The following is a 13,879-nucleotide window of genomic DNA, read 5'->3' on the forward strand; positions in this document are numbered from 1 at the left end:
AGATATGCAACAGTCCAGCATGCTTTTTGGTAGAAAGTATTTGCATGCTAAACGAAATTTGAAATGCATCTTTCCAACCAAAGTACACTATCATTACTGACTGAGTTGCAGGGTGTAAGCTGCAACATTAATACTTCATTGGTAGTTCCATAAACAATCAATTAACTTGATCTTCTCAGTTCTGCTCTTGCTGTATAAAGCAAATCTAGTAGTATCCTTACAATGCAGCTGCATTGTAAGTCACCATTCACAATCAAGAACACTATTGCCTCTAACCTTCTTTTCAAAGAATGTACCACTTCCTCTCACTACTACAGTAATGCTGATATCCTATGAAAAATGTGCCATATGGTGCAGTGTGGTTTGTCTTCATACAGTTTTTTTTTCTCTCTCTAAAGGTTCTTTTACATTACTGCATTTAAAGCGAAAGCTAGATGTGTTTGTAGAATATCTTAAATCTTGCATTTTAGGGCATTTTTATTCTAGGCTAGGGCTGATCTTAATAAGCATATTATGCATTTTGCAATTAAAACCATTGACATTTTGGTTGTCACAACTTTGTCTAAATAAGATTTATATAGCATATCTTATACAGGGTGACCCATAAGTCATGGTGGAGTTTAAAATGTGAATAATTTTTTATTGCTGATTTCAGGTGTTCTAAGTAACATTTGGGAAATTAATCATAGAAAAGTTGACAACCCAGTAACGAGCCAAAATTAATCAATTTTGTGATTTATCTACAATTAAATGGCCATCACATTCTCCTGATCTGATGGCTCGGACTTCTTCCTACTTGGTTACATGAAGGAAAAGGTATGTGAACAAATTCAAGGTAAATCCAGAAGCTGAAGGAGAACATTCGTGCAGAAATTAGGGCATTGTAGCCAGAAATGTTAACAGTTGTCATGGAGCATACTGTAGTAAGGGTCTGTCTTTGTGAAGCAGAAAACTGGAAGCATTTACATGATGTGGTTTTTCATAACTGGGATGCTTAAGGGTCAAAGCTGTATAACTGAGAGGAGACCTCTACATAGCCTTTAAAAGAATGCGGAGAACCAACCAAGGCTTCTGACCTAATGTCCAATCCTCACCTTCTCATGGTGCACCCTGTTGGGTATCTACTTGGATACTGAACGAACGAGGATGGGCTGGAAATTTGGGATTTAGCCGACCAAATTGTATTCTTATTGGTTAAACCAAAATAAAAAATGATGGTATGACATTACAAAATTTCATGCCGGCTGGGGCGTTGCCCGGTTAAACAAGGCCCCTGTTGTTTTCACCAGGGAACCAGGGCGAACAGCGAAAAGTGTCAGCTACTGGAACAAATCAAAACTCAACATCACCAGAGTTAAAGATCGGTACTATCAACATAAGAAGCCTGAATGGCAAAGAAATGGAGTTAGCTGGGGAATTAGATAAGTAACAGATTGACATAATAGAGGTGACTGAAACAAAAAAGACAAAAACTAGTGAGATCTTTCTGAGCAATAAATACAAAATGTTATATTCAGGCAATGACAATCAAGGAAAAGAAGGAGTAGCCATAGTATTCAACACAAAATACGAGGCTAATCTTCTTGAATGGTAGTCAGTCTCAAGTAGAGTAATGTGGGCAAATGAGTATGGGGAGCTGGACAATGAGACTTATTTGTGCCTATGGTCCCACAGAAAGTTCTACTAAGGTAGAAGTGGAGGAATTTTTTGAGGCTTTAGAAAAAGCAACTGACACAATGAAAAAGGAAAAGTCGGTCCTTGTTGGGATCTAAATAGCAGAGTAAGAAATGATTGTGGTACATACAAAAATATTTTGGGAAAATTTGGGGAAAAGAGAAAAGCTAATAATAATGGCAAATATCTGTTGGATTTCTGCTCAGGACATGGACTGGTTATTACTAACACCATGTTCCAACATAAAAATGTGCACAAATTCACATGGAGAGAACAGGCAAGGAATAAGAAAAGTCTCATTGACTATGTTATTGTTGTTAGTGATGTTTTCTCCCTGGTGCAGGACACCAGAGTGTACAGAGGATTTGAAATTGGAAGCGATCACTATTTAGTCTTGAGCAGGATAAAATTGAATTTCATATTGAAAAGAATAACATGTAAGAAAATTTTAAAGCGAATAAAAGTTGAGCAGCTCTCAGATGTGAACTATAGACTAAAATACACAAAGATTATTGAAGAAAAAATGAAAAAGTTTGAGAACAGGAATCAAACCTTGGAGATTCAGTGGCAAACTCTGAAGAAAACATTGATTTGATTCTGCCAGAGAGGCATGTGGTGAGGTTGTCTGTAAGGATAAAAAAATCAGAACTCCCTAGTGGACACAGGAAGTTAAAGAGGCAGTGAAGGAAAAGAAGAAAGCATATCAAAAGTTCCTGTCAAATAAGTCAGCTTCTGCTCTTAGAGAATACAGAGACAAATGCGAGAATGCTAAAACTATGTAAAACTAGCTAAACAAAAGTCATGGGAGGATTTTGGCAAGAATATAGAAAATAAATATCAAGAAGGTGGCATAATATTCTGGAGATTGTTGTAGAAGGAATGGAGGAAAGAGTGTTGTAAAAGGAGTTAGAGATGATAAAGGTGACATGAAAATGGAGGAAAAAGATATCCTTGAAGTATGGAGTAATTACTTTGAAAAACTGGTAAATGAAACAAGCAGTGATGACAGCACAGTGGTAAAAAAAAAAAACACTGACCAGGCATGCAGTCAGTAATACATATCCATACTTGAAGTAGAAAAAGCCATCAAAGGCTTGAAATGTGGAAAGGCAGCAGGAGTAGACGATATTCGACCAGAAATGCTGAAGTATGGTGGTATAAGAGTCTTACAGTAGCTGCACTGCATAGTTCAGAAAGCCTGAACAGAGAGACGAATTCCCAATGATTGGAGCAGAGATCTCATAGTACCCATATATAAAAAGGGAAATAAAATAATGTGAGAATTACAGAAGTATTTCCCTACTGAGTGTTCCTGGCAAGATCTATGCAAGTATACTTGAGAAACGGTTGAGAAGAATTGTGGAAGAAAAGCTTGGTGAAGAACAAGCTGGATTCAGGCCAAATAGGGGCTGTCAGGATCAGATCTTCACTTTACGAGAAATAGTTGAGAAAGCATGGGAATATAAGAAAGATCTGTATTTAAGTTTTGTCGATCTGGAAAAGGCATATGATAAGGTGCCAAGAGAGAAGCTGTTCAATACGCTACAGTTATATGGTGTCAATGGGGCATTATATCAAGCAATACTTAGTCTTTATTTGAGTTGTAAGTCAGCAGTTAGAATTGAAGGAAGTACAGGAAGATGGTTTAATGTTAAATCTGCTGTGAGACAATGATGTACATTATCCCCTCTGTTATTCATTATCTATATGGATCACATTATGAAGGAAAGTGGTATTAAACATGATATCAAAATTGGAGATGTTAATGTCAGCTCTTTGCTTTTATGCGGATGATGTTATACTTCTAAATAAATCTGCTACAAGTCTGCAAGATTCTTTGACTAAATTGAATAGCTGTTGTAATAGATAGGGTATGAATGTCAGTAATAAAATGACAAAGACAATGAAAATAGGCAGAATCATTGAAAATGTCCACTGTGTTGTGAATGGAGAACCTGTGGAACAAGTGAAACATTTCAGCTACTTAGGCACGATTTTTACTGAAGATGGTAAATTAAATATAGAAATAGACAACAGAATCAGCAAAGCTGTTATGGTAGGAAGTGAATTGAATAAATTCATATGGAATAAGAGAGAAATTAATCGGAACACTAAATTAGCTTTATACAAGACAGTGTTCAAACCAGTTTTAACTTATGGACCTGAGAGCTGGTTTAGAAGTAAAACACTTGACCAAAGACTAGAGACCACAGATATGAGATTTCTGAGAAAGATTATAGGCGTGAACAGATGGCATCAATGGCAATATCGTATTAAAAACAAGGATATTAGGAAAGAACTTGACATTGTCAACATCCAGGAATGCGTTAACAGAGCTAATCTCAGGTGGTATGATCACTTAAACAATGGGCGAAGAAAGATTAGCAAAACAAGTGTTCTCTGCCAGGTTGGCAGCAAAATGATCAAGAGGAAGACCAAGATATAGGTGGATTGATACGGTACAAAGTGCTTTAGACGATAGAAATATAAGATCTTATAATGTTGGAGTCTTGACAAGTAACAGACTGATTTGGAGAAAAATTGTAGATTGGAAGTTAATAATGTAATTTTTTTCATGTAGTACTATCATATCCTGTACACCCCTTGAGGGTACATGCCAGGAATTTGATGATGATAAAAAAAATTTTTTAAAAAAACCTTCAAGTTCTGTGTTTCATTATAACAAAAAAAAAAAAAAAAAGTTAAATATTTAAACTCCTTCATTACTTATGAATCACCCTGTAGTAAATTGTTCTGTTTTCATCATTTACCAACAAGAACAAACAGTAGTACATATTCAAACTAAGACACATAATATATAGAGGTGGTTGATTTCATGTTAGAAAGCCTCAGTTTCCTATAATGCTTGAGAGCAAGGACCATTATCAAGTCTGTAGTATTTTTGGTAACATCAGTTGGAGCTAGATTCAATGATAGAAAACATATTTTCATATACAATGAACAGAATCGTGTAAAATGTTACAGTATTCTTGGTTTTTTTAGTTATCAGAATATAAATTACATTTGAGAAATTCTTGTTTTCATCCTTTTCTCAAACATGAGTAAACAGAAATTTATATGAGAATTATCTTTGGATAGGTATTCTACCTTGTTGATTTCTCGACAGACTGCTATATAACATGGGAATGAAAATCATTTGAATATGTACATGCTGATGTTTTGGCTTGCGTCAGCATTATATAGACTCAAATGGAATACATTAAACAAAGAGTCAACTGATCAAGAACAGCCAAGGAAAGGGAAGTGAGAGTTGTTTCTCATATTAGTAATAAACTACATAAATTGTTACATGTAAATTACATTTTGCACAACTGCACATGTATATTCCTTTTCAATTTCAGTTAGCCAATTTCTCGATTGGATTATTCATATATCATCATAGTTCATTACAGAAATGTAAAAAGGCTTTGAAATTTGTATCTGCAGTGATCACTTATTCTTACAAATCTGGGAGGAAGGATCTATCTGTCTTGGCCTGTGGCTTATGCAAAATTCTTATAGGATTTTTTTTAAACTATTATTTACACTTTGCTACTGCTACCAACTATTGAAAAAATCAGCACAACTATGATATTGTCAAAGACAGTTGATTCATTTCGGTGTACTGGTATATCAGTAGATGGGGTATCTAATTATCTTATTTGGGGAGACTTGTTTAAATATCACTGTTCTTTTTTAAAACTTAACTTTCCTTCAATTATTATTCTGAAATTGACTTTTGTAGCTTAAAGAAACTAGAAAAATGGTACAAGATTCTCAGTCTGGGGTTCAGAAAATGGCTATTGGACATCATCTTGATGAGCGTGCCCATGTTATTGAGCGATCAAAAAACAGATTCACAGGACAGGAAGATGAAAATCAGGAGTTCATTAATCTTGAGGAAGGTATGTTTATCTGTTATTTCACATCATTGCTTTGATCTTTTGTTCTTCTAGCTATTTTCTTCTTTGTAGATGCTTTTTATTTAGGGGAAGGACAGCCAAAAAATATTGTAGTTGAATCATATTTTGCTCTTAATTACACCTGCTTGCTTGCTTTTGTAACTAAAATGGATCTTTCAGATTTCAGGATGTGCCACAAGTTGGCAGTATGATGCAGAAGTTGAATCTTTACAGGAGAAATATAGATTGCTAAAAGGCATGCTTTCAGAAGTGATAGAATTTCTCTGGCATTCAACATGTGAAGTGGCACGCTTTTCCCTCTCAGAAACTGGTTTTATATCCATCATAAAACTACATGCAGTTTACAAAGATAACAATGGCCTTGTAGACCATTACCAATCAACCTCTGGAATTCATATTAGTGTTGGAGGAAATTCATTTCATATTCACTTTGAAAGAGGCCTCCTTGAAAGGAGAGAAGAGGTCTTGAAGGTGGTATGGGGATTGTATTTGCAGATAACTTCAGCTATTTTTTCAAAAACTGTTCACAAGATAAGGTGGTCAGGCCTATGTTCTGTAGTGTTGAGTTCTCAAGGCTAGTTTGCCTGCTTTTCAGGATGAAAAACCCCAGGATAAACTGGTGGAAAAACCCTGTCCATGCCCAAGACCGGCTTACTTGGCTATGGCTGAGGAAGATTCTTCAGCTCCTCACATCACCAACTGGAATCGAACCTAGGACACTCCTTCCCCAAGCATGTTGTTTTGAAGCACACAACCACTAGGCTGACCATGTGGACACTTCAATAATTTACCTTGTAAATTCAGGTTCCTATTCTCTAGACATTGGCAAGTTGATGGTGCTTTATGCCATTAAAGCAGTATTACAAAGTAATTAAGTTTTAGGTAACAAATTATCTTGGTGCTAATTTTATAACAATGAGTAGTTTGAAAGAACTAATAAACATATTTTATCTAGATGTGTAAGAAAGACATCAGGAAGGCAAATTTTGTTAAATGGAAGTCAAAAAAAATCCTGAAAAATAAAAAAATTGTATATATTTCCAAAAATTAATTTTTTATAAAACAATAACTGAAAGCATTCTTTCTTTTAGAGAAAGTTGTGCCATAGTTATATGAAATATTTACATGAAAACACAAGGTAAAGATAATATTTATTTGATTATAATGCCATATATTTCAGTTTTATACACCACACTGTTATGATTAACCGTTTCCTTGGAAAAAGTTAATCATACATTAACATCACACGGCTCAATTGTAAATAAATCCATTGTTTGCATCCTACCTTGTAGCAACTGTTTTTTACTACTGAAAGTGGTTTGTTTCAGACTGAAATATATGGCATTATAATCAAATATTTGATTCGTCAATATTTAAAAATATATTTCAAATAACTGAAAACAGCTTTAAAGTGGGAGAATCTACATTAAATTAATGAACTGTAAAATCTCTCATGATATGTAACTTATGTTCGCTTTTACATGTTTTTTTAAGGGGAATGTACTTAAGAGAAATATTAATTTTGTCTGTAATAATCTTGTAATTTAAATAACTTAAATGAGCCTTGGTTAAAATAATGTAGTGCATGATGTCATCATGAAACAGCGTTAATTCGTGTCAAATCAGTAAGTCTAATTCTAAGAATTGCCATATTTGGAAATTTCCAAAGACGCACGAAGAACGACGTCAGCATGCCCGAAGGTCGGTACATGACCATATATGGAAATTTCGAGAAACACGCAAGTCATCCAGAAGGAATTTTGTCTTAAGGTTTTCTAAATCTTATTTTACCTTGGTCCAACGCCACGTAAGGTCTGCTGTCAGGAATCCAAAGAGAAGCATCATAGGTCTCAGAATCTCTTACCTGGGCCCTTTGCCACAGCAGGTTCGATATCGGGATTTGAAAGGAAAGAGCTGCACATTGCTACCATGTTAAGTGTCTTATAGAGCATGGAATAATCAATGATTTAGTAAAGGAAGAGATTTATCAGGAAATCAAGAACGAGTCAGCAGACAGAAAGAAAAACAAGAAGGAGCACTTACATGTAAACAAAAGATTCATGTAAAAGGCACTGTGCTGAATGAGAATTGTAAGTAGTTATTTATGAGGTAATGTATATTGATATTGAATTAGGCTTAATCAAGGTCTTATTATCAGTTAATGTATATATGACCAGCAGGTTATTCTAGATTGTTTATTCTAGAAGAAAATTAGAACTAAGTTTGGGTTAGGAAGAATTGAGAATAACAAAAGAATTGTAATGAAATTGTGTGTGTGTCAATCATTCTGTAAATATTCCTTTTTGATTTAATTCAATGGTTCCATAGCCAAAGCATTTGACCATATTCATAAATATTAAATAGAGAAACAAAAGACAAAGCAGCATAATAGAAATACAGAATGTTTTTATAACAAAACCATTAAATCAAATATGTAAATTCAAGATGTCCATAACTTCAAATGTTGAGCTTCTGCTGCTTGCATCACTCTTTACTCCCTGTACTTATATGGTGAGCCAAGGGTTTACTTCTAAGACATGTAGCATGTGTTGTTTTTAATCTGCAGGTCAGGATTTAATTCTATTAACATCAATAAATAAGAAAAATTACTAGTGACTCCTAATTCAGTGCTGGTGTACATTTTTGTAGACAGCAGAAGGTATTGTGACATCTTCAAGAAGTCAAAGAACTCATAGTGGGAGGGCACTCCATTCTGTTACACAGATCTCACCGTCTTCCTTACTATTACTCCTAGATTCTACCACTACACTCAACTACAATCAATGCCATCTACCTCCCATCAACATTTTTTTTTTTTTTTGGTCTGTAAATTACTTGTGTTCTGATGGCCAATTTGCCTTTATGTAGGATTTCTGGGTGAAAAATCCTGCTAACTCCATATGAGATCAGCTAAGTCACATAGAGTTGAAAAAGCCTGTATAAAGATTTCTCTTGTCACAGTAAGAATCTAACTCTGGCATTTTTCAGTTGAAGGGTGCAGTCTACCATTGTTCTTCCAATTGCTCTACAGAGCCTGCAAATGTCTATTAACTACCATAGCACCTGCGAAAATCTAAGCAATTGCTTAATTAGAATATTGTATACACTGTAATTTATTATAAATTTGGCCTTTGAGTTTTGCTTTGTTAAATGCGATTTTCCCAACCTCTCAAGGGTTTCTAATACTCATTGAAAAAAATGCTGAAATTACAGGTTTACTATTACATTTAAAACAACTGTTTTCTACTGTTGTTTCCAAAGGCAGGGGATTTTTTGAAACATTTCCAAAACTAAATATTTATTGCATCGACAAAGTTTTGGATTTCTATTTGCCTGCCTGATTGGCCTAGTGGTTAGCATATCTGCTCTCCAGCCAAAAGACTGCAGGTTCGAATCCCATCGTAAGGATGAATGGTTGTGATTGTCTGAAAATACTGGGTGATAGATGGCATTAGTGTAGATGCTGATGATAGTTGTTGTACAGTAGTTGGAGACGGAGGGTTATATGCCCTCCCTTGATGAGTCTTTGGAGGTGTCATGTAATGATAATTTACTAGTGAAAACTGCATGAAAAATCATAAACACTTTTTACTAAAATTAGTAGTTTCATACAGCCCTATTGTGTACTTCTTCAGATTGAGACAAAACACAAATTTTAGAAAGATTTCTGCAGTACAAACTGTAATTGAATTTTTTTTAATTCAATGTGCAGTTCATCGTTACAAGTTTTAGCATAACTTGTCTCATTGGCTAGACATGTTAATTTCAACTCATTAACATGTTGGGCCTCTTGTTACAGTATATTACTGAACTTCAGTAATAAATTTACGGATTACTGGCAGTAGCAAGTAGAAATAGATCACTTTCACATTTAAGTCATCTCAAGGATACTTAGTTGGGGATTGTTGTGATTATGATTGAAAATGACATTTGTTATCAACTGAGCAGTGAGGTACTAATTAGTGTTTTGTAGCTTAAAAGCAAGAAAAGTAATGCTTTAAATGAATACTATATTATTTGGTAACAGTAGTATTTATACAGTTTGTTTTTAACTTCAGAGGAACAATTCAGAGACCATGCTTTAAGGTGCCAACCAGTGCGTCACATGCCCATTTAGTTTGGGTGTGCTGTCATGTTGTTTATGCAACCTGCACTACAAAATTCACATCAGTTTAAATGTATGATTGCATTTTTATTGATATATGAAAGTTTTAAGAGTGCATAGCACATCATCGTTCCTCTTATTGGTCCAAGATAACTTTGAATACTTAAATTTATCAATTAAATATAATTTTAAATATGGAAAGCATAGCTATTGTTCATTTAACCTTTAGGCTAAATGAACAATAGCTATCTTCATGCGCACTGTTTGTGTGGGAAGCACACAAACAGTATGCATGAAGCATAGCTATGTATGTGAGAAGCACAAAGCATTTATGTTTTGTGATGAGATTACATTATCACTAGAGTGAGACATGGATAATATGAATTTTGATACAATTTTTAAATACAACCATAATATGCACAGAAATCAGAAAAGGTAATCACTTGGGAAATTATTATTTTTTCGGATTTAACCAAAGGCTGAAATAACTGGTTTTACTTATGTGCAAGTTCCAACCTCCTTCGACTATAATCATACAATCTGCAAAAGCTCTGGCAGAAAATGGGACATTCCGTAGATCGTCAGTACTGTTTTTCATCGTAAATACGAACCAAACAGTTAATTTTCTTTATAGAAAATTACTTGTCTGTATCAGTGTCCTAAACATGTCAGTTCACATTTCATGCATGCAAAACAGATGAAACTCAGAATTGGATTGGTTGACACAATAACCAATCACAGCCACTGATTTCTGGGTGGTTTAAAACCACTGGAACACTAAGGATTTGACCTACTGCGTCATCTGTATGTCAGTTCAAAGGGCTCAAAGGTGTTCATATTTGCGGCTGCATGTCCGGGCTATTAACACGTATGTGATGCAGTGGTTATGCTTTAGTGTCCTCTTCATGAAGCGTTAGTGTATTGTGTTTAATTTTAGGAATCGCACAAAACCAGGAAACAATTTTGGGAGTCTTTAACAGCAATAAATGTGAAATGTAGAAATCTGTGGTATTGCTATGCCGTGGGTGTGCATATAGCACATCCTGAATATACATCCCTGGTGCCTGCGTACTTAGAACCAGCTTACTGATTGCAGCTCATTCTAATTGCAATTGGTAAGCTGTTAATTCATTTTAACTCATTCATCTAATTTTTCTTTCCATAATTTAGCATTATGTATAGGGCTTGAAAATACGGAGAAGAAATTGCGCATAAAGCACGTTAACTTGGTAAGTGGAAGCTGAAATTGTCAGGACACACATACCATTCCAAACTACCTAAGATTCCGACAGAAGTTTAAATCTGCTAAATGTATTTATGCATTGGGGGTGGGGGCTTAAGGATCAAAGCTGTATAACTGAGAGGAGAACTCCACATAGCCTTTAACCACCCAACTGGCCAGAACGTATATACGTCCAAGATACCATGGATGCAAAGTGCATATTAAAAGTGTAATATCCGTGAGTGATTTCAATGTAATATCACTGATATTACATTGAAATATGTGATGGATATGAAGTGGAGAGGAGTGATGTATTTTATCCATATTGACGGTGACGTGGTTGAAGGAAATCAGAGAACCGACCAGTGCTTGTGACCTAATGTCCAATTTACCTTCTCGTAGTGCACCCTGTTAGGTATCTACCTGGATAATGAATGAATGGGTCTGTGCTGACAATTCTGGATTTAGCTGACCAAATGGTATTCTCATTGGTTAAACCATAAGTAAAATGATGGTACAACGTGACAGAATTTCATGCTGGCTGGGGTGTTGCCCAGTTAAGCAAAGCCCCCTGTTGTTTTCACCAGGGCTAACAGTGAAAAGTCAGCAACTGGAACAAATCCTGAAACATACCCAAACTCAACATCACCAGAGTTCAGGATCAGTACTATCAACATAAGATGCCAGAGTCTTGAAAGATAACAGATCGATTTGGAGGAAAATTGTTGATAGGAATTTAATAATGATGTAAGTTCTTCATGTATTGCTATCATAATATCCTGTACACCCTTTGAGGATACATGTGAGGAATTTTATGATTTTATACATTAGAATTACAATTTTATTAATACAGACCAGATTACAATAAAAACATTTATTCAAACCAGACAATTTTGCCAGCAAACTGTCTGGCTTTTTCAAGGCATTGCAGAGATATGAAAGTTAGTAAATGCAAATTAAAAGGAACATAAAAAACGTTGTAAACCAAACTAGTAGCTATGGTTACATGTTTCGCGTGACAGAGATGACTTATTGTTCTTATTCATTATCACGCATGCGTGTTTGTTGTAGACTTGTGATGTGATTACTGGCTAGCTGTAGTTCAGATTGATTGAGAGAGAGGATCAAGTTTTTCGACGAACTGTTTAGAATTACACCCTGATTTCTGTTGAGGTTCCTGCCGGTTATTAGTACTATTGTGGCTTCCTTAAATACACGATGTCTGTAGTCGTCATCGAGATGTGGCATGGAGCTGTTTTGCCAATCTATCGTGTGGTTAGACGTGCAGAAATGATGTGCTAAGCTGGAAGAAATGCTTCTGTTGTGGTTTACATCACCAACATGTTCTTTTTGTCTAATTTCTAAACTTCGTGAAGTTTGTCCGATGTAGGCAAGACCACAGCAGCAGGGAATGTAATATACTCCTGGATATTTGTAGAACGGAACTTTATCTTTTGGAGATCCTAAAACTTGTCTGATGTTGGTGGTTGGTTTGAAGACCACTCTGATGTTGTGAGCTCTTAGTATTCTTGCTATTTGATAAGAAATTGACTTGATGAAAGGTATCACTACAGTAGAAATGTGCTGATGGTGGGATTCTTCTTGTCTGGGGTTGTCATTGTATAGATATTTTTTGATGATGTTTTGAGGATATCCATTTTGTGATAATGTGTTGGCTATTAGTGAGATTTCATTCTGTGTATCCTCCTCTTCTGATATAAACTTTTTGGCTCTATGTTTCAACATGTGGATAATACTCAGTTTGTGTGTCTTGTGATGGTTTGAAGTATAGTGAAGATATCTTCCAGTATCTGTGGGCTTTCTGTAAATGGATAATTTGACACTGTTAGGTTGTTTTTTTTATCAAAATATCTAAAAAAATGCAGTTGGTTGTTGTTTTCTACTTCCAGAGTGAATTTTATCTTGCTATGTATTGAGTTGATTTTATCCACAAACGATTTTAGGTTGTCTAAGCTGTCTTGCCATATGATGAATATATCATCCACATATCTCCACCATGTAGATGGTCTCTGAGAGATTGCAGAGAGAATTTCTTTTTCGAGTTTTTCCATGAAAAGGTCTGCACAAGATGGTGATAGTGGGCTTCCCATTGCTAGGCTTTCTAATTGTTGGTATATGATGTTGTTAACCTTGAAGAAATTAGATTGAAGGCAGTGTCTAAACATCTGTGTGATGTCTAGAGGAAAGAGGATGTTGGTGATGTAAACCACAACAGAAGCATCTCTTCCGGCTTAGCACATCATTTCTGCACATCTAACCACACGATAGATTGGCAAAACAGCTCCATGCCATATCTCGATGACGACTACAGACATCGTGTATTTAAGGAAGCCACAATAGTACTAATAACCGGTGGAAACCTCAACAGAAATCAGGGTGTAATTCTAAACAGTTCGTGGAAAAACTTGATCCTCTCTCTCAATCAATCTGAACTACAGCTAGCCAGTAATCACATTACAAGTCTACAACAAACACGCATGCATGATAATGAATAAGAACAATAAGTCATCTCTGTCACGCGAAACGTGTAACCATAGCTACTAGTTTGGTTTACAACGTTTTTTATGTTCCTTTTTAATTTGCATTTACTAACTTTCATATCTCCGCAATGCCTTGAAAAAACCAGACAGTTTGCTGGCGAAACTGGTAGGTTTGAATAAATGCTTTTATTGTAATCTGGTCTGTATTAATAAAATTGTAATTCTAGTATAAAATGACCAAAAAATGTATAATTTAGATTTTATACATTGTCAAGTGTAGCACTAATCCATGAATAGATCAGTGACACTCTCATCCAGTTGACAAAAAATCAGTACATTACATGAAAAGCTTTTGGAAATACTCAATCCAGAACTATGATCTATTCTAATCTTCATCTATGAAAATGCTGCCAGTAAAGAATGTGAAAAAGGTTAAGAATTGCCACCTGAAAAA

The 13,879-nt window shown here is 35.2% G+C and overlaps 1 protein-coding gene across 1 annotated transcript in view; it reads left to right on the forward strand.

Annotated features, from left to right (window-relative positions):
• Window positions 1-13,879, forward strand: part of LOC150096527 (myeloid leukemia factor 2-like) — a 73,674-nt gene that overhangs the window by 33,737 nt on the left and 26,058 nt on the right. Inside the window, exon 4 of the mRNA XM_090407933.1 lies at window positions 5,420-5,579. Within this exon, the coding sequence (XP_090264059.1) occupies window positions 5,420-5,579 (160 nt within the window). The remainder of the gene's footprint in view (window positions 1-5,419; window positions 5,580-13,879) is intronic.

This window comes from Typopeltis vanoorti, chromosome 18, assembly GCF_054136105.1.
Source record: "Typopeltis vanoorti isolate ZY-2024b chromosome 18, IOZ_Tvanoo_1.0, whole genome shotgun sequence".
Classification (NCBI taxonomy): Eukaryota; Metazoa; Arthropoda; class Arachnida; order Uropygi; family Thelyphonidae; genus Typopeltis; species Typopeltis vanoorti.